Below are 21,222 nucleotides of genomic sequence, written 5' to 3'. Positions count from 1 at the left end.
AAAGTGAAAGAAAAATCAGAGCAACATTTTTTTTAAAAACAGTACTGTTGATAATGCTTAATGATAATCTGTCATTACTGAGCACAAAAAATGTTAGAAAGTAAATTATATACTGCAGTGACCTTTCAACAATACTACTTTGCCAACAAAGGTCCGTCTAGTCAAGGCTATGGTTTTTCCCGTGGTCATGTATGGATGTGAGAGTTGGACTGTGAAGAAAGATGATCGCCGAAGAATTGATGCTTTTGAACTGTGGTGCTGGAGAAGACTCTTGAGAGTCCCTTGGACTGCAAGGAGATCCAACCAGTCCATTCTAAAGGAGATCAATCCTGGGTGTTCATTCGAAGGACTGATGCTGAAGCTGAAACTCCAATACTTTGGCCACCTCATGGGTCGAGTTGACTCACTGGAAAAGACTCTGATGCTAGGAAGAACTGGGGGTGGGAGGAGAGGGGGACGACAGAGAATGAGATGGCTGGATGGCATCACCGACTTGATGGACATGAGTTTGAGTGAACTCTGGGAGTTGGTGATGGACAGGGAAGCCTGGCGTGCTGTGATTCATGGGGTCGCAAAGAGTCAGACACGACTGAGCGACTGAACTGAACTGAACTACATGGTTCTTCCCACTCTACTTTTTATGGAGAATTCTCTAGATTTCAGAGAAGTAACCAAAGTCACACAAATAGAACAACAAGTATGACACCAAAAACATTTAACAAACACCCAGCAAATACTTCGTGAAGTTGCAAAAAATGAGCAAAGCTTAGAGGTTAAACAGCTTTACCACTACATTATTGTGTGATTTTAGCAAACTTAAAACAATCTGTTCCTCTCAACCACTTTCCCTATCTGTAAAATTGGGATGGTGGAACCTGTTTTACAAATAGCAAGTTGGATAGATTCAAATATCCCAGATGAAGCAAAACCCATTAACAAACTACTCAAATTATTCATTTAACATTTTACTGAATATTTGCTCTACAGGGTTACAATGTAGGCTCAATTTTAAAAGAGAAATTGGTATTCCATGGAGGGATGAGATTTCAGATGGAGAGAACACAAATCGTTCAGAAATGGGGAAAAACCTGGTTTGTATTAAAGACAGCAGCCCACCAGGCTCTGCCATCCCTGGGATTCTCCAGGCAAGAACACTGGAATGGGTTGCCATATCCTTCTCCAATGCATGAAAGTGAAAAGTGAAAGTGAAGTCACTCAGTCATGTCTGACCCTCAGCGACCCCATGGACTGCAGCCTTTCAGGTGCCTCCATCCATGGGATTTTCCAGCCAAGAGTACTGGAGTGGGATGCCATTGCCTTCTCCGTCAGCATCACCTTACTCAAATTGCTCACCCTATGCCCTGCCTCATGTAGAATTCTGAAGCTGCCACTCGGCTGGAAAAATAGGGTCTTCTGTGACTTGCTAAGAAGCTTGAGTCACAACACTAAAACATATTTAAGTAGAGGAGTAAACCAAGGACTTCTAATTCTTTATCTATATGAAAATGCCTTCACCATTTCATGGAAATGTAATTCTCCTTCTCTGGACTGTAAGATTCTCCAGTGGGTGGAGATTGAGTCTCTTCACCTCTGTATCCACGTAGCCTAGTAAAATGCCTTGCATACGGTGAAGGCTCAGGGTGGCAATAGTGCCAATACAAGAGATGTAAGAGATACAGATTCAATCCCTGGGTCGGGAAGATCCCCAGGAGGAGGGCATGGCAACCCACTCCAGTATTCTTGCCTGGAGAATCCCCATGGACAGAGGAACCTGATGGGCTATGGTCCATAGGTCACAAACAGTCGGACACGACTGAAGGGACTTAGCATCCAGGCACACAGGTTTGCTGAGATTGAAAGCAGAAGCTTTCTCCACTCTTATGAAAGAATGTAATCTACAACTCTACAACCATTTCCCCCCACTATTTTAAACAACTCCTTTGATTATATCATTTTTAAAAAACTGCTTATAAACTCCTTCCCCAAATGATGTGATTTAATAGCAAAAGATAGGTAAATATAAAATATGTTCAAAAATTAATGAGCTATGTATAGCAGGTCTGTCAGAAGTATACCTAGACATTGCTTAAAATCCAAAACAAAGGGAGATCAGCCTTGAAAATTCCCTGGGCAGACAAAACCAACATAGCCATACAAACAAAGCTTAATTTAGCTTATTTTGAAAGATTAACTTGACCTGGGGCACCTCGCCTTTCTGCCTCTGGAAATCAGAAGCAACACTCCCACTGTTTCCCAAGGTTGCTATCAGGTAACCACTAACCAATTCTGTATCTTTTAAGACAATGTTAATATAACCAATCAGTGTGAAGAATAAACAGTCAATGCCCTCTTACTAAACAAGCTGCCTTATATTAACTATATAGCCCTGAGCCTAATTCCATGTTTTGATTTGAGTGCTCTTGGTTGGCAAACTGTCTTTTTGGTGTATACACAATGAACTTTTACTAATTACTACTTCCATGATTCAGTGGTTTTACTTCTGCTATATCTGAACTTTTGATAGCATCCTCAGGAAATACTTTACAAGGTCTCATGTCACTCATGCATGCTTGACATCAAGTGTTGCTGTTGTTCAGTCACCCAGTCATATCTGACTCTTTGCGATCCTATGGACTACAGCACGCCAGGCCTCCTTGTCCCTCACCATCTCCCAGAGTTTGCCCAAGTTCATTGGTGATGCCATCCAGTCATCTCATGCTCTGAAGCCCTCTTCTACTGCCCTCAATCTTTCCCAGCATCAGGGACTTGACACCATGTTCAGTTCAGTTCAGTTCAGTTCAGTCACGCAGTCGTGTCGGACTCTCCGCGACCCCATGAATCACAGCACGCCAGGCCTCCCTGTCCATCACCAACTCCCGGAGTTCACTCAAACTCATGTCCACAGGGTCGGTGATGCCATCCAGCCATCTCATTCTCCATCGTCCCCTTCTCCTCCTGCCCCCAACCTTTCCCAGCATCAGAGTCTTTTCCAGTGAGTCAACTCGTCGCATGAAGTGGCCAAAGTATTGCAGTTTCAGCTTTAGCATCAGTCCCTCCAATGAACATCCAGGATTGATCTCCTTTAGAATGGAGTGGTTGGATCTCCTTGCAGTATAAGGGACTCTCAAGAGTCTTCTCCAACACCAAGTTCAAAAGCATCAATTCTTCGGCGATCAGCTTTCTTCACAGTCCAACTCTCACATCCATACATGACCACGGGAAAAACCATTGCCTTGACTAGACGGACCTTGGTTGGCAAAGTAATGTCTCTGCTTTTTAATATACTATCAAGGTTGATCATAACTTTCCTTCCAAGGAGCAAGCATCTTTTAATTTCATGGCTGCAATCAGCATCTGCAGTGATTTTTGAGCCCAAAAAAATAAAGTCTGACACTGTTTCCACTGCATCAGTACCAGAGGCTAAATCACACACACACACACACCCCTGGCATCAGGGACTTGACACCAAGTTCAGTTCAGTTCATTTCAGTTCAGTTTAGTTGCTCAGTCATGTCCGACTCTCCGCGATCCCATGAATCACAGCAGGAGAGGCCTCCCTGTCCATCACCAACTCCCGGAGTTCACTCAAAAGTACCAGAGGCTAAATCACACACACACACACACACACACACCTGGCATTAGGGACTTGACACCAAGTACCACAGGCTAAATCACACACACACACCTGGCATCAGGGACTTGACACCAAGTCAGTTCAGTTCAGTCGCTCAATCGTGTCCGACTCTTTGCGACCCCATGAATCACAGCACACCAGGCCTCCCTGTCCATCACCAACTCCGGAGTTCACTCAAACTCATGTCCATCGAGTCGGTGATGCCATCCAGCCACCTCATTCTCTGTCGCCCCTTCTCCTCCCGCCCCCAATCCCTCCCAGCATCAGTCTTTTCCAGTGAGTCAACTCTTCGCATGAGGTGGCCAAAGTATTGGAGTTTCAGCTTTAGCATCAGTCCTTCCAATGAACACCCAGGATTCACACACACACACCTGGCATCAGGGACTTAACACCGAGTACCAGAGGCTAAATCACACACACACACCCCCCTCTCTCTCCGCGCACACACACACACCTCTCTACACACACACACCTCTCTACACACACACACACCCTCTCTCTCTCCGTCACCTGGGTTTAGATGCAATAGCAATTTAACAAAACCCTCCGTCACGCTTAGGCGTCCCCTCTGGCTTTTCCCAATAAACAGTCGTTGCAAATAAAAGGCTTTGGTGACCGAGTCTCCTGCCTGGAAAAAGCTGGTGATAAACAGACCGACCCTCAGTGGAACGTGCCCCTAAAGGCCCGAGTTCCATTAGAACTGGCGATGATGGAGATTTCCATTAGAGGGTCGAGGACCCCTATTTCTCCCTTACCGACGTATCGGTGGAAGGAAGTGAGCCGGCCTTCCCCATCTGCCAGGAAAAGGAATGTTAGCTCTTTCAAAGAGATAACAGGGGTTACCCCAGAACCTCTCCCCGGTGAAGTTAAGAAAAACATGCCCCCTCCTCGATCTCCGACCCAAAGACCCCCTGACTCTGGTCTACTACTTACCCCTTTCAGCTGCACTCCAGTAAAAACTTCCCGCCACCAGGCTTTCCTTTCTCTCCAGCCGGGGGTATTCACCCTTCCGGGTCGGTCCTTTCAACCAATTGCCGGTACTACCTTTCTCTTATTGGTCAAGGGGTGTGGCCACCATGTGCGTCACTGAACAAGACCAGAGATTATTGGTTGATGTGGGGAGCAGGTGTAGCCAATAGCAAGCGGCTTTGAACCCAGGGTGGGGGCGGCTGCGTGTTTCCGGAAGACGTGGCGGCTCTCGCCTGGGCTGCTTCCCGGGTTCATTCTCTCTACTTCGCTCCACACCCAGGGCCCTCCGAGGTGCTGTTGCCGCCGCCCTCACCTCTGCAGCCATGATCTCGTTAACGGACACACAGAGTAAGCACCTGCCCCGAGGCCCCGCCTCAAGCCCCGCACACACCTTCCTCGGGCTGGGTCCCGCCCGCCTTCCCCTCCGCCGGCCCGGGTCAATGAATGAAGCTCCGCGATGGGGGCGGTGGCCTGCAATTCTCAGCTAGGACTGCGGGACCCTGGAGGGCTTCCTGGAGGAGCCGGGTGCTGGACGTGCGGCTGCAGACCTGGCGGGAGGGGAGAGTCCGCGGGGTCTGGGGAGACGCCCGAGCTGGGGAGGGGGAGCTTTCGCCGAGCGCGCGGGGGTCGCGCGGGTCTCGCTCGGGAAGATGGGCGCTTTGTTCCTGCGGGCGGCCGCGAGAGAAAGTTTGATGCGCGATGCCAGCGGCCCACTCTTGGGGATATTTTTGCACTTGACATACTTGGGGTCCTCTACAAGTTACTGCTGGTTGTTTGGAGGCCGTGTTTTAAATGTCATCCGTGATAGGCTCTTTTTGGAAATGTGCTTACGCTTAAACATTTTGAGGATTTGCTTTTTGCCACCACTGGAAGCAACCTTTTAAAAATCCCTAGAAATAGCTTCGCTTTTCTACCGGCTGCTGCCCTCCCAATCGTAAACTTTGTGTTCAGTTAAACGACTTCTTTCGTTAACATTGTATATTGTGCTTTGTGGTATGTTTTAATTTTTTAGCATCTTTCTGTCTGCCACAGAGTTCTCCAGCCTATCTTATGTCTAAGATTCATATTGCTGTCTTCTTTCAATATAAAATTTCCAGTTTTCTACCCCTTTTTGTCAGTCTTAATAATTTTGTATTTACATATCTGGCAACCCTGTGCTTCTTGTCTTTTGATGGTAGTGATAGTCTTTTTAATCTCACTTTATTTTATCTGCCATGCCTTTTTTTTTATTCTGTATAACTTACTTGAATTTGAAAGATTTTTAAGAATTTAACAGTCTGTTGAAATAAAAAATAGAACTTCCTTTAAAAATGGCTTATTTTAAAATGAAGTCCTCAGGTTTGGGTTCAAGTCTTGACAAAGTTAAACTTCACCAAGCTGCTTATAACTCCTGCACACACTGCCACCCCAGGAAGGGTCCCTCCCTTCCTCAGATTGAATTGGGTCTGCACTTTGAGTGCCCATTTTGGTGTACCTGTTCTGATCAGAGAAAATATAAATAGAATCCGTTTCTGTTTGTAGGTTTTTATGTTTGGGTTTGTTTTTTGTTTGTTTGTTTACTGTTATAATAAAACTACCGATTATATAAAAGCATCTCATACCAGTTTACCATGTGCTTTCATGTAAAATGTTTTCTTTTGTTCTAATAAAAGGCAAAGAAGAATGTATCTCTTGTATAAATTAAAGAAGGCTTAAAAGAAATCCACTGTATAATCATGAGGAAAGCGAGAGAAACGAGACTTAATCCCAGGTCTGCAGGCTCAGAAATCTTTGTTCTTTTCACTGTACCCTGCTAGCATCTAAGAAGACTTGATGTAAAGTTTATTTGAAATCTATCTTAGAGGGATGAAATTTTCCCATAGCAAAAAATAGTTTCAACAGTAGATATTTATTCTTTAGAATTATGCATTGATTTTTTGAGAGATTGGGTAGAATATTCAGAGCCTATTTTTGTTATGAGGCAGAACTCTGGTCCTCTTGACTGAAACCCAGAATTTAGCAGAATACTATACATAAATTTCTAGAATTTATTTCTAATAGTACTCCTAATTACTCAGAGGAGGTTCTTGATCTCTATGTAGTTTTCCTATCTGTTAATACTCCTGTCTGAGTCTGTGATTATTACATACATATATTATTTACTTACCCTGTGCAAATAGATTCTCTTCCATTGAAGTCTTATGGGGACAAGTGCTAATTTACATCCTTCCAAAAACCAGGACGAGGGGCTTGGGTTGGAATATGGGCAGAATAGGCAGCATTCTCCTCACTTCATTACAGAGACGAAGAGGAAGAAATTAAACTCTTTGCTGCTCATTTGCTGAATGCTTTAAATAGATAATGGATGAGAATACAAAATGATTAGTAGACCAAAAGCTCTTTGGATTTCAACTGGTGTTTGTGTGTGTGTTCAACTGTAGGAATTGGCCATCATTCAAGTGACTTACCAAGATTATTCTGGGATCCCAATTCTGGGAGAGAGAGATCGAGTACTGGTCATAGTGAAAAAGCAATTCATGACTTTTTAAGGGAATTCTATAATCCCCTCCAATACCACCCCCCCAAAAAAAGCTCACAATTTATTGAGGAGGCTGGAGTGGGGCAGTTCCCATGCTACCTCTAAATCTTTACTTCATTATGTCACATTGCCTAAATTCTACCATGATGTTGAATTGTGTTCTTTATTATGACATTTTCTCTTTTTGAAAGGGCATAGACAGTGCTGCATTGAAATCTCTTAAATAAGAAATCAAAGTGCTAAGTTGATTGTCATTGGAGTAAGAATATCTCTCCTTATCAAATTTCTACAATAAGCTTTTGATTTTAGATAAATTAGTTTTATTAGATATTTTAAATCAGATTGTGCTTTAAAAATATGCATGCATGCATGTGTGCATGCACATGGGCAAGAAGAATGAAATTTTAATAATGCACAAGGAAATACATTTATTTTCAGTCAGTTCAGTCACTCAGTTGTGTCCGACGCTTTGCCACCCCATGGACTGCAGCTCGCCAGGCTTCCTGTCCATCACCAACTCCCAGAGCTTACTCAAACTCATGTCCATTGAGTCGGTTATACCATCCAACCATCTCATCCTCTGTCATCCCCTTCTCCTGCATTCTTTCCCAGCATCAGGGTCTCTTCCAATGAGTCAGTTCTTTGCATCAGGTGGCCAGAGTATTGGAGTTTCAGTTTCAGCATCAGTCCTTTCAATGAATATTCAAATGATTTCCTTTAGGATTGACTGGTTGGATCTCCTTGCAGTCCAAGGGACTCTCGAGAGTCTTCTCCAGCACCACAGTTCAGAAGCATCAGTTCTTTGGCACTCAGCTTTCTTTAGTTCAGCTCTCACATCCATACATGACTACTGGAAAAACCATAGCTTTGACTAGACGGACCTTTGTTGGCAAAGTAACGTCTCTGCTTTTTAATATGCTGTCTAGTTGGGTCATTGGAGAAGGCAGTGGCACCCCACTCCAGTACTCTTGCCTGGAAAATCCCATGGATGGAGGATCCTGGTAGGCTGCAATCCATGGGGTCGCTGAGAGTCAGACACGACTGAGCGACTTCACTTTCACTTTTCACTTTCATGCATTGGAGAAGGAAATGGCAACCCACTCCAGTGTTCTTGCCTGGAGAATCCCAGGGACCAGGGAGCCTGGTGGGCTTCTGTCTGTGGGGTCGCACAGAGTCAGACACGATTGAAGCGCCTTAGCAGCAGCAGCAGTTGAGTCATAACTTTTCCTCCAAGGAGCAAGCGTCTTTTAATTTCGTGGCTGCAGTCACCATCTGCACTGATTTTGGAGCCCAAGAAAATAAAGTCTGTGACTATTTCCATTGTTTCCCCATCTATTTGCCATGAAGTGATGGGACCAGATGCCATGATCTTAGTTTTCTGAATGTTGAGCTTTAAGCCAACTTTTTCACTCTCGTCTTTCACTTTCATCAAGAGGCTCTTTAGTTCTTCTTCGCTTTCTGTCATAACAGTGGTGTCATCTGCATATCTGAGGTTATTGATATTTCTTCCATTAGTCTTAATTCCAGCTTTATCCAGTCCAGTGTTTCTCATGATGTACTCTGCATATAAGTTAAATAAGCAGGGTGACAATATAAAGCCTTGACTTACTCCTTTCCTGATATGGAACCAGTCTGTTGTTCCATGTCCAGTTCTAACTGTTGCTTCTTGACCTGCATACAGATTTCTCAAGAGGCAGGTCAGGTAGTCTGGTATTTCCATCCCATGTGGGCAACTTAAGACTCAGATTAGTAACTCATCCTTGATCACAGAATCAGCAAGTGTGTGTGTGGGGAGTTTGGCTAGAATTCAAATCTAGTCTTGAGCCTCCACAGTTTATAACTTGGGAACCAAAACATTCCACTGCTTTACCCAGTGCAGTCCAGCAAGAGAGGGTTGCCGCTATTTTTGCCAAAACACTAGCAGGTTATTGCCAGATAGTCCCTGATGTGAATGGGTCAAAAGTCTCAAACTGGCCTCACTGTTCCATTTTCTCCCCTCCAGTTCTTCCCTAAGCCTATGTATTCACAAGCCCTCTGGTTATGAAAGCACTACTTGGAGCTGCCCTCGCACCATCAGAATCGTATCCAGTAAAATAAACGTGCTGTTCATGCTGAACAGCGAGGCCAGTTTGAGACATTTGACCCATTCAAATTAGGGACTATGTGGCAATAACCTGCTACTGTTTCAGCAAAAATGTTAGTGCCAACCCTCTCTTGCTGGACTGTACTGGGTAAAGCAGTGGAATGTTTCAGTTCCCATGTTATAGTTATAAACTGTGGAGCCTCAAGACTAGATTTGAATTCTAGCCAAACCCCACACAGTCCTCTCCCACCCAGTACCTGTCCCCCTCCACACATACACATATTTGCTGATTCTGTGATCAAGGATGAGTTACTAATCTGAGTCTTAAGTTGCCCACATGAAACATGGAGCCAGTGATACTTTTTAACCCCCCAGTTTTGCCAAAAGAATTAGGACATTTGTGTAGACATCTCATGGCTCAGACGGTAAAGCGTCTGTCTGCAATGCAGGAGACCCGGGTTCGATCCCCTGGAGAAGGAAATGGCAGCCCACTCCAGTACTCTTGCCTGGAAAATCCCATGGATGGAGGAGCCTGGTAGGCTACAGTCCATGGAGTTGCACAGAGTCGGAGACGGCTGAGCGATGTCACTTTCACTTTCACTCATTAAATGTAAAACCGTATACGTTGTCTTTCTTTTTCACTGCAGTTTTTAATAACATAACTGACATTATGTTAATAATAAGCTGATTATATTAAACTTGAATCACCTAAAGATGCTTCTCCCAGAAGTTCCGCATACCCCAATACCCTTGAGTGTCATTTAATCTGATGTATTTAACTGGGGGGAGGGGGATCCTTTGGGAAGCAGTATTGCATGATGGTTAAGCATAGGGACTCTGGATTTGAATAGACCTGAGTTCAAATGGTTAACCAGATGTGTGACTATGGGCAAATGAAGTCAATTCTCTAAACCTCAGTTTCCTCCATCTCTAAGATGATATAATGATAACTACCTTGCAGTATTACTGGGAGAATTAAGTTCTATAAGAGATGTGAAGCGCTTCAAAATGGCCAATTCATGGTAAATTCTCAGTATATAGTATGTATATCGCCATATAATTTCCTTTCTGAAATACAAACATCTCAACATGTCTATGTTATCATTAGGACAACTTGTGAAAAAATAGAAGTGAGTTGTATTTAAGTAACCCAGCTGCCAGTGATTAAATCTTAACTACTAGATAGTTATTTAATGGAATGTTACTTGCTCATTTGTCCATATTTTTCTCTCAGAAATTATGTCTGACATCTGAATGATTATTTGGTAAATTCTCCTGAAGCATTTAAGCATGAAAGTAGCAGCCTCCATGAGAATTTGTGTCCGTGGTATACACTTTGCAGTGTATTTGTGGACAGGTACTTTGCTGACAAAGGTCCATATAGTCAAAGCTATGATTTTTCCAGTAGTCATGTATGGATGTGACAGTTGGACCGTAAAGAAAGCTGAGCAGCACTGAAGAATTGATGCTTTCCAAATGTAGTGTTGGAGAAGACTCTTGAGAGTCCCTTGGAGTGTAAGCAGATCAAACCAGTCAATCCTAAAGGAAATCAGTCCTGAATATTTATTGAAAGGACTGATGCTGAAGCTTCAATACTTTGGCCACCTTATGCTAAGAGCCAACTCATTGGAAAAGACCCTGATGCCGGGGAAGATTGAAGGCTGGAGGAAAACAGGGACAAGAGGATGAGATGGTTGGATGGCATCACCGACTCATGGATATGAGTTTGAGTAAGCTCCAGGAGTTGGTGGTGGACGAGGAAGCCTGGTGTGCTGCAGTCCATGGGGTCGCAAAGAGTCGGACACGACTGAGTGACTGAACTGAACTGAACCTAATTCTTTTAGTCTAACTTTCAAAGAAAGGTAGCTGGAATGGGAGGCAGTCATTAACTAAATTGAAGTGAAGGATGTTGAAAAAGACACATGTAAATTTTAACTCATTGGGACATTTTACAGGGCTTAAATTTTTAAGGAGCTGTGACTTAGATTTTGGCTTTCTGGAGCTGAGGTAACAGATCAGAAATCACTACTGTTTATTTAAAATTGTATTTCCTAAAATATGGCAGTTTCAGTTCAGATCCATTATTTTCTGCAGGTAGTGCTGCTAGGTAAAGTAAGGATTGGTGACTGTTTTCCTGCAAGCAAAACTAAAATGAGCAAGAAAGTAATTTCATGGATTGTGCTTTGTAATATTAACAGACTAGTGCAACTGTAACCATAGAAAGTTAAGACTCTTCAGAAGTACAGATAAGTGTAGGGAATGTGAAGGCAACAAAATTATTAATTTTATATAAAGAGTAAACAGAGCCTTAAAAGCTTACTTAAAAGTAGTACTTTCCACTACTCTATACTCAGTACCTAGAACAGTTGCCAACAGCTAGGAGTTGATCAATAATTTTTTGTTTGTGAGTGAAGAAGTAAAGACCCAGAATGTTAATATTAGGTAAAACAGTGTTGGAGAGATGGTTTTAGGACTCAGACTAAATGTATGAATAGGTGCATAGTTGAGAGAGACTTATAGTAGGTAAATGCATAATAAGCCATCAGGAAGTCAAAGCGATGCCTCACTTTCTGAATATTAACTTTTAGAGGAGACAGCTACTTGATTCTCAAAATCTCTCCTGTTGCCATTGTGAGAAGCAGCGCATAATAAAGTGAAGTCTGTTGTACTGACGTCCTATATCATTTCTGGTAGGTTAAGCATTTTAGAAAGAAATTGCAGGTCTTGTGCATATAAATACTAGTCCTGGAACATAAAAGAAGAAGAGGGGACAAGGAATAAAAGTAAACCCATATACTTATATCTGAAGCCAGAAGGTTTCTTGGGAGGAAAAAAAGTACATAACCAAAGGTTTAGAATCCTGATTCATCTTTCTCTATTATGGGTATGTTTGTGAGAAGTCCTCTGTTTCATTTAAGGATCAGAGATTCTTAACTCATTTTAAATTTGAGAGTAATTTGCTGATGTTAATTTGTTATAGTTCGTAAAGAATGTCATCGTAAGTTAACCTGCAGTGTTGGGGCCCTTGTTTCCTTATATCAGTCAAAAGAAAAACTGAAAAACTTTTCCTAGTTTACAGGGATCTGAGTGTAACTTTATTTTTGCTCTACCCTTAACTGTATGACTTATGTTGCAGAAATTGGAATGGGATTAACAGGATTTGGAGTGTTCTTCCTATTCTTTGGAATGATCCTCTTTTTTGACAAAGCACTACTGGCTATTGGAAATGTGAGTGTTTCAACATATATGTTTTAACTACATTCATAATGAAATTTTAACTTAATACAAATGAATTATTGCCAGCTATAAAACTGGGGTAAGATAATTCACTGTTACTCATGAAGATTCCTATTAAATTTTCTGTTTCCATCAGGAATGAAACTTACAAGCTTACTGTTTAAATAAAACGTAAACACTTAATGAGGTTTTCTAATCCCATAACTGCTTGGTTAAATATTTTGATATGTGATTTAATAGAGTAAAATCAAGACTACCTCTGAGTAGTTCAAAGTAGATGACTTCATAACCCCATGTCTTGGTAAATTTGTTAATGTTGTTTTGACTTGAAACATCTGAGATTTAACATTTACTTCAATAGCATAAGATGAAGAGTTTTTAAAAAACACTTCAACCTTTAAAATATATACCTCTATTAATAACTGACCTGCTAATAAAGGTGTGTATATTGTTTATTTGGAATGTGTACTCTCTTGTCTATGGTGAAGGCTGTGCAAGAGCCCTAGAAATTAGTAACCCTCTTAAAAAAAGTGTCAGTTGCTCGGTCATGTCTGACTCTTAGTGCCCCAGGGGCCTCTGTCCATGGAATTCTCCAGGCAAGAATACTGGAGTTGGTTGCCATGCCCTCCTCCAGGGTATCTTCCCAACCCAGGGATTTACCATCTGAGCCCCCAGGGAAGCCCAGTAACCCTCCTAAGAGGGCAATAAAGTCATTGAGTAAGGATGGAATAGTTTTGAAGTGTGTATTAACATTGGGCTTTTAATTGGATGTTGGAAAATATAAAGGATAACAAAATTGTTCAGAATTAATGTTTTAATAAACAATAACATCAACAGCGTTGGCATCTCAGAATGTGAAACTTAAACATTAGGCTTAATAAATATTTGTGTGAAATATTTTTCACTAAAGTACAGTGTGTTTGGGAATAAAACCTGGGAGAAAACAAGTTTTTAGTTGACCGCCATCTCTTGTCCACTGTCTGAAAACATACAGAATATATTTGAGAAGGCACAGCTGTATTTCATATCAGCTGCTCCCAGACTTTTGGAATTAATAAAACTAGGATCTTCCTCCTGGATTTGTGTGATTTCTTCTACTACCAAATGAGCCATGTCAGGTTTTCTCCCATCTGTAGGAACTCCTATCCGTCCTGATAGAAGTTTTCAGAACCGGGAGTCCCTTCAGTTGACATTTTTACAGGCACCTACTCTCTTTTGCCTTGCAGCTCATCTTGCTAACTGACAAAGCTGTCGCCATCTAGCTAAACCTGGGGAAACCACTGCAGGCGCAGACACCCATGGGTAACACCTCATTTGTCTTTGCTTCTCTTCTGATCACAACAGAAGAGGGCTGAACAGAGTGGGATGTAACTACCATTTTAACATGGTTCTGCCTCTTGTGTGCATTGTGGCCTTCTCTGGCCAGTTGCCCACATTAAAAGGCACATGTCTTAAACATTTATCATATTTAGCTTTGACCTTCCTTTTCAAGCGTATACAGTGAATTTAACTGCTTAACTATGTTGCATTTTTCTTCTCTTGCAGGTTTTATTTGTGGCTGGCTTGGCTTTTGTAATTGGTTTAGAAAGAACGTTCAGATTCTTCTTCCAAAAACATAAAATGAAAGCTACAGGATTTTTCCTGGGTGGTGTGTTTGTGGTCCTGATTGGTTGGCCTTTGATAGGCATGATCTTTGAAATTTATGGATTCTTTCTCTTGTTCAGGTAAGTCAACTATTTTATTCTTTCAGTAAACCATTATGTCAGATAATTATTACAGAAGCCCAGATGTGTTTATCAAGTGCAGATGATTGCTTGTGTCAGGGTATAAATTAACTTGTAAAGCATTTTCAATGCTATAAAATTTACTTTGGTGGCATCTTAAGGCACTCTCTGCTATTTTCATCAACCAACCAGTGATAGATCAATCCAGCGTTTTAACATGTAGAACCTGATACTGCACAGTTACTGCCACTTGACGATGCTTTCTTTAGGGCGTGCAGATGTTAAAAAATTTTGGACCAAATGCATAATGGGAGGTTTTGATTGTTTAATATTTTATGAATGCCACTTACCAAGTAAATAATAGTATGCAATGTGAGAAAACACTTTTAAGTAAGGTTGGTTAAATTATTTATTCAAAAAAGGTATATCATTTGTCTTCTATCTGCCAAGCACCATATTGCCATAAAAACTAAGTGCCAAATCTGCTTTAAGGAATCTCTCATTTCTGATACATGAAATAGACTGTAAAGGAACTGGTGGGGTATGGTAGCAATGCAGTTATAGATGTTTATGCAGAATGTTACAGAGCACAACTAAAGAAGGGGTCACCTCCAGGGGGAGGGAAAAAATGGTGACTGAATTTTGAAGTTGCTTAAAAGTTCAAAATTTTAACAAAATTTGTTTTTACATGGCTAACAGTCGATTTTGGTGGTAGAGAATCAGTTCATTCTAAGACCTTTTTCCCCCTCTCTCAGGGGCTTCTTTCCTGTGGTTGTTGGCTTTATTAGAAGAGTGCCAGTCCTTGGATCACTCTTGAACTTACCTGGAATTAGATCGGTAAGTAATACTATATTTAGCAACATATTTTTTTGAACCATTAAAATAAGTGCTCTCTGGGAGAAAGAATGGTTTGGGAGTTTGGGGTTAGCAGATGCAAACTATTATATTTAGAATGGGTAAACAACAAGATCCTGCTGTATGGCACAGAGAACTGTATTCAGCATCCTGTGATAAATCATAACAGAAAAGAATATAAAAAAGAATATACGTATATATATATATGTATGTATAACTGAATCACTTTGCTTTACAGCAGAAGTTAACACAATGTTGTAAATCAGCTACAATTTTTAAATTGTTTAAATAAAATAAAAGTTTTAAAGATAAATAATTGTTCTCTGATGCTCTTTTTAGAAATTTGAGGAATTGATAACATGATTGATTTGTTTTTATTATGATATAAACAGTTGTATCACATAAATTGTGGTTACAATGAATAACAGAAAATAATCATTGCTAAACCTATAAAACGCGAAATTTGGTTTCACCGTATCCACATTTAATGTTGTTTTCCTTTTTTCATGTGACTTGGATTGCTATGCTACCTTTCTCTTTGAGAGTTCAAGGCACCTTTCAATTAACTTTTATAAGATCTCTAATTTTAGAAGCAATAATATAAAAGAACACCATTATTTCTTACAAATATGTTCTCTCTTAGACTGTATCACCAAATGGAGTGTGTTGAAACAATTAAGTAAAGCATTGTGATACTGAGAGTCAGATGATAAAATTCTGTTCCCAGCTCTGTCCACAGTTAGAACAGTCTTGTCAAATCTGTATCTCCAGGGCCGGCCATCAACTTCTTACAAATGTTTGCAGATTTGCATAGATGCTTCTGGAGATACTCCATAGCATGTATTGAATTCTCAAAGAGCTAAAGGATGGCTTTCCCACTAAGGAATAGGTACCACTGTAAGCCTGATCTCATTTCAGTTTTAGAGTCAGAATCTTAGAGCTCAGATAACCTAGATATTTGAAGTTACCTTTGGAGAGAAAATGTGCTTTCTCTCCACCTAAATTTGTCATAAAATTCTAATGAATCCATGAGTGCCAGTCACTTATTTGCAGTAATATAAAATGTTGGGACCTAGGCTTATAGGGGTATATCCTGATTTCATTTGCATTAATCCCCAAACTCATACTGTAGTCAGTGTTGTTTACACTTAGAATGTTTTTTGAATGTACTAAAACTTCTAGTTGTATAGAGTTATACTTATTAATCATGTCCCTAATTTAAGGATTCTTCAGTATTTGCATAAATGAACATTCAGTGCTATAAATTTTGTTTTCCACTATTGCTTCATTAAAATAAGCATTTCTTAATAGTATTATTTTATTATTAAATAAAAGTATGAATAGTGAAATAAAGGGTTAAATGATTGCTATATTTTGATAGTATTTTAGCCACTTGGGTTATGTAACTTAATATCTTCACTAATTACTTTGTTTCAACATCTGTTTGCATCACCATCTGGAATGCTGAAGAAAGCCCAATTGCTTTATATTTGGGGTGGAGTAATCAAAGTAAATAACCACTTGCATTAATGTGTGTTAAAACTTATGTTCTGTAATTATCGATTTATGCTTGCATCATTAAGTCTCTTTTTAATGTCATTGCCACTTTCAGTCTGAAGTCCAGAATACACATTTAAAGTATTTTTAGTCAATAGCTGTTGTTAATTATTGAACTTAATGGAGCTAAATCTGTTTGTTCAAAGACTACATAGGCCCAGAAGAGATCCACAATAATGGTCAGTTGAAATAATATTATTGGGTTCATTAATGCATGAATGGCTGACATTTCAGCTTTTTTTTTTTAATTTTTCTTTTGTTAAGCTAGAAACGTTAACTTCATTTTATCCAGTTTTTTTAATTCATTGTGTTGCATTTCTCGTGTTGCACTTCTAAAGTCATATGTATAACATGTCATGCAAAAACACGTAAAAAAAACTTTTTTATATACATTTATGTTTCAGAAGATGGTGAGTAGTACTGGATTAATCATTGTCGGTCATACCTTAAATTTACACAAATCTTACAAAGCTGGGTTTTTTTTAATCAACATTTAAAGTGTTGATGTGATATTTTTACGTGCTCTAGGCTTTCTTTTAACTATCTGTTTTTTCTTCTTGCAGTTTGTAGATAAAGTTGGAGAAAGCAACAATATGGTATAACAACCGTTGAATTGAAGACTCATTTAAAATATTGTATTATTTATAAAATCCTTTGAAGAATATTCAGCACAAAATTAAATTAGCTGAAATAGCTTGTAATGTTCTTTACAGAAGTTTAAAACGTATAGCCTACAAAGTACCAACAACAGTTAACAAAGAAGCGATGAAAACAGGCTTCTAACCAAGTCATCTAAGAGGTCAGCAAGCAAACCGAAGGAGGTGAAATCTATGTTACATGCATATTGAAACTTTTGAAGGCCATTTTTATTATTTTTCCACAGTGTGTGAAACACAGCCATCCCTAGAGAACTGTAATCCCTATTTCTTTCCTTTTTATGTTGAAGATGCAGGCATACCCATAGTCATTTGCTTTTTAGAAGTGTCCATTGCAATGGCAAAAATATTTCCAGTTGCACTCTGAAAATGATGCATCAGTTAGATTGGATTATGTCATTTTAATCTATTAAAACCAGGAAAACCCAGTGTTGATGTATGAATCCCTTTTTTTTTTTTTAAGAATATGGTTAAAATAAAGCTTTCATGGTTCTTCTGAATCTTAATATTTTAAAACCAGATGAAAATCCGACCTAGATATTCTTTGTTGGAGTGTTGCAAAGGTCATTCTTTACTAGCTTACAGTTTCTAAGTTACAGCTCACTCAGCACTTTTTCCTTCAGCAACACACTCTGGAAATCCTGATATTTCTTGGGACTCTCATCTAAGCATCTGTATCTTTCATGACACATGAGCATTTAACCGAAAGCCATCTCGGCCATGAAAGAGTCTGTTACAAAGCTTGTTTCACTGAATGGTGTGTTCTTTAAAATACTAAGTGATACAACCCAAGTGAGATTTTTCCATGTCATGATCCAGTTCTTCTTTTAATTTCTTTTTAATTTTAGCAGTGGTTTATTATTTTGCTTTTCATACATTGAAATAACTAGTGGTAATTTTTACTTTAAGATGTAGCACGTTATAAGGTTAAATTTACAGCTGTTTTTTAAAGGGCTGTTCACAGAAGCCAATTTTTCCCTTATTTTCAGCTTTTTCCTAACATAAAAATCAGTATGCATAATGTGTGTTTCATGCAGTCGCTGTTCATTTTGAGTTCGTGGAGACAATATCTGAGTTCGCACGCTAAAGTCATTTTACCATAATTAAACTGGCTATAGTTCTGAAAAACATGACACTACAAAAATGGTGGGTTGTTTTCTCTACTGTTGCTGCTCGACAGGCAGTAAGTAGGAAGCTGTGGTTGTTTCCTTAGTAGTAGTTTTCCAAGGAGGCACCCTTTTGTAGATGTAGGAAGCCATTTCAAGAGTCATAGTACCATTTGTTTTACTACTAATGATTGTACTATTTACTCATTTTTTTTAACAGTTGCAAAGCTTTTTAATACATAAAATCATAATTGAGATTTGTGATTTTTATTTACAAACATGTCTACAAGATATATTATTGCCTATGTTATTAGTAGTTAAATCTCTTGATGCACAGGGAAGTCCCATCCTTGCTCATCTAAAGAAAGAACGACTTGGTAGATAGTCTTAACGGTTCAGCCTTGTGGATTACTGTATTTTCGGTACTGGCATTTGACTTATGACATAATCTGTGAACATAGATGATATTGACAAAATGAGACTCCTACCTCAATAGTTCATGGAATGATAAGAAACCTTTTGTTGTCTAATGTTCTTCAAAAAAGTACTATCCTCACTTGGAGAGTGTCAGATATCTACATACTTGGGGGACTGACTTATATAAATTGCCCTGTGGGACTCTGTTATACATATTTTTGACTGACCCATATTATTTACAGTGGCTAGATAAGTCTGCCTTTTTTAGAGCAAGAACAGTATCTGTTAATGTAAAGAGCATCTGTATTATTTAACTCCTTTGTAGACATGAATTTCTATCAAAATGTTCTTTGCACTGTAGCAGAGATCTCTTTTTCAACAATCTTGTTTCAGAAAACATCATTAGAAGTGTATAAAAGATGTGATAATCTCCCAATAAGAAAGAGAGGCTTGGAGCAGTTTTCAGTTTTATCAAATGTGAGTTTGGGACTGCTGGGCAGCATTGTATGTTTCTTAGAACCATTGATAAGGCTCTATTTTTAAACATAACTTGTTTTCTGACAGAAAACACTGTTCATCATATTGTTTCTTCCTTTCCAAAATTAGTCTTCTGTCTGTGACAAAAAAAAAAAGCATCAGTTATTGCTATAAAGGTGGAAGAAAAGGTCTAATACTACTTAGCCTTAAGTGTTTCTGGCATTGTTCAAATCTATTTTCTGTAACAGAAACCTATTTGGAATGTTTTTCTTTTCCCCTTATACATTGTAATTCCTGGAATACTGCTGCTTTTAAAAGTCTCACAGATTATATGATCTAACAATTGAATATTGTAAATACACTTGTCTTACTTCTCAATAAAAGGGTACTTTTCTATTAATTGGTGGTTGTCTCAACTTGGGCTGCTAAAACAAAATTCTACAGACCAACTTACACAACAGATGTTAGTTCCCATGGTTCTGGATTCTGGGAAATCCAAAATAAAGATGCTGGCAGATTCGGTTCCTGGAGAGGGCCCTCTTTCTAGCTTGCAGACAGCTGCCTTCTTACTATGTCCTCACATGACATAGAAAAAGAGAATGAGCTCTCATCTCTCTTTAATAAGGACACTAATCCCTTCATGAGGCATCCCATCTTGGTCACCTCATCTAAACCCAACTACCTCCCCAAGGCCCACCCCCAGTGCCATCATATTGGCGGTTGAGTTTTCAACATATAAGTTTGAAGGGAACAAAAATTCAATCCATAACAATAGTCAAATGTATTTTTATTATGAAATTCTAAAAATCGAGCATTGCACAATAACCCAACTTGTGTTTTAAATTAGCCTAATATGCAGTTTTCTTTTTTATAGAAGGATCATCACATCTTTCACTTCCAAATTGTTTAATTATAATCAGAAATAGGCTTCAGGTAAAACAAAGTGAGCAGTGAATTTAGAAATTGGTGGGGAAATGCTAAATTTTTTTTCTCAGCATGGAAGGAATATACAATATTTAAGCATTCTATGACTTAAACTCACTTAATGTCAGCAGTTTTGATCATAAACTTTAGTAAGGCCAAAAGCCACTGGACAAATCTATCAGTTAAGTTACACAATAAGTTTGTTGTGTCCGATCATTAAACCACAAATCTTAACTATTGTCTGTTGAACTGCAAGTCTTGAATACATTATTAAATATCCAGTACATCTTTCTAATAGTGAAGGACAGGGAAGCCTGGTATGCTGGAGTCCAAGGGGTCACAAAGGGTCAGACACAACTTAAGGACTAAACAACAACATCTTTCTAACCTTTTCCTCTGGGCTAAAAGGTTCCAACCTCCGTGTTTCTGCTTCTTGTATCCAAGTAGGAGGTTGGATATAGCATCTGCCCCAGATCCTTCGACTGATGCTTTTCCATGGCCTTACCTTTACCAGCTAAGACCTGTTAAAAGGTCACCTCTATTTGACTAGGCCAAAACAGCTGGCCCTTCCGTGTCCTCTCCTGGACCGTTCCACTTGTTTTGTATTTATATGGTTTGGGGAAAGAGATTCTTGAGCTTCAAAGCTCAAGTAAAGAATGGTAAAGACATTGGCCAATGAGTGGGGAGTTTTATTTTGGATAGTGGGCCTTCTCAGTGCCCTAAATCTCCTAAAGCTGGTAGCTCTTTGGGGAGTTAACTTCTTCCACCCCTTTGTGAGACAACTGGCCTGTGGAGTTGACTGGCCTTCACAGAGAATAAAGCCAAAACAAAGGAATTAAACCCAGTGACCTTAACATCCAGTACCAAAATCCTCTATTCTGTCAGAAGTAATTTCTATCTTTGAGTATCTTAATAGCCCTATTGTCCAGGTAATCTTTCCAAGATAGGAGCTGTTTGAAAAAGACAAACATCATATGATATCAGTTATATGTGATTTCTAAAAAAAAAAAAATACAAATGAACTTAATAAAGAAAGACTCACAGACATTGAAAACAAACTTACAG

At 39.5% G+C, this 21,222-nt stretch overlaps 2 protein-coding genes across 3 annotated transcripts in view; one reads left to right on the top strand and one right to left on the bottom strand.

The window, feature by feature from the left end:
• RECQL (RecQ like helicase) overlaps positions 1-4,673 on the bottom strand; it is a 41,233-nt gene extending 36,560 nt beyond the window's left edge. Inside the window, exon 1 of one of the 2 annotated variants that reach the window (XM_088837285.1) lies at positions 4,568-4,673. The gene's annotated coding sequence lies outside the window, so the exon portion shown is untranslated. The remainder of the gene's footprint in view (positions 1-4,567) is intronic. The other variant, XM_055394478.2, reaches the window with a different exon arrangement.
• Positions 4,674-4,803: 130 nt separating this feature from the next.
• Positions 4,804-19,633, top strand: GOLT1B (golgi transport 1B). Its single transcript, XM_055395916.2, has 5 exons — positions 4,804-4,951; positions 12,341-12,432; positions 13,987-14,165; positions 14,921-15,002; positions 17,141-19,633. The coding sequence occupies exons 1-5, from the start codon at positions 4,927-4,929 to the stop codon at positions 17,177-17,179; spliced, it is 417 nt and encodes a 138-aa protein (XP_055251891.1). The 5' UTR covers positions 4,804-4,926; the 3' UTR covers positions 17,180-19,633.
• The last annotated feature ends 1,589 nt before the right edge of the window (positions 19,634-21,222 follow it).

Source organism: Moschus berezovskii, chromosome 6 (assembly GCF_049115385.1).
Source record: "Moschus berezovskii isolate FMDL1 chromosome 6, NW_MosBer_1.0, whole genome shotgun sequence".
Lineage (NCBI taxonomy): Eukaryota > Metazoa > Chordata > Mammalia > Artiodactyla > Moschidae > Moschus > Moschus berezovskii.
The sequence above is the reverse complement of the archived record's forward strand: the minus strand, read 5'-3'. Positions and strand labels throughout refer to the sequence as shown.

Coding starts and splice junctions, on each gene's coding strand:
- GOLT1B (XM_055395916.2), top strand. CDS start 4,927: ATGATCTCGTTAACGGACACACAGA. Junction 4,952..12,340: donor CTCGTTAACGGACACACAGA/GTAAGCACCTGC, acceptor CTTATGTTGCAG/AAATTGGAATGGGATTAACA. Junction 12,433..13,986: donor CACTACTGGCTATTGGAAAT/GTGAGTGTTTCA, acceptor CTTCTCTTGCAG/GTTTTATTTGTGGCTGGCTT.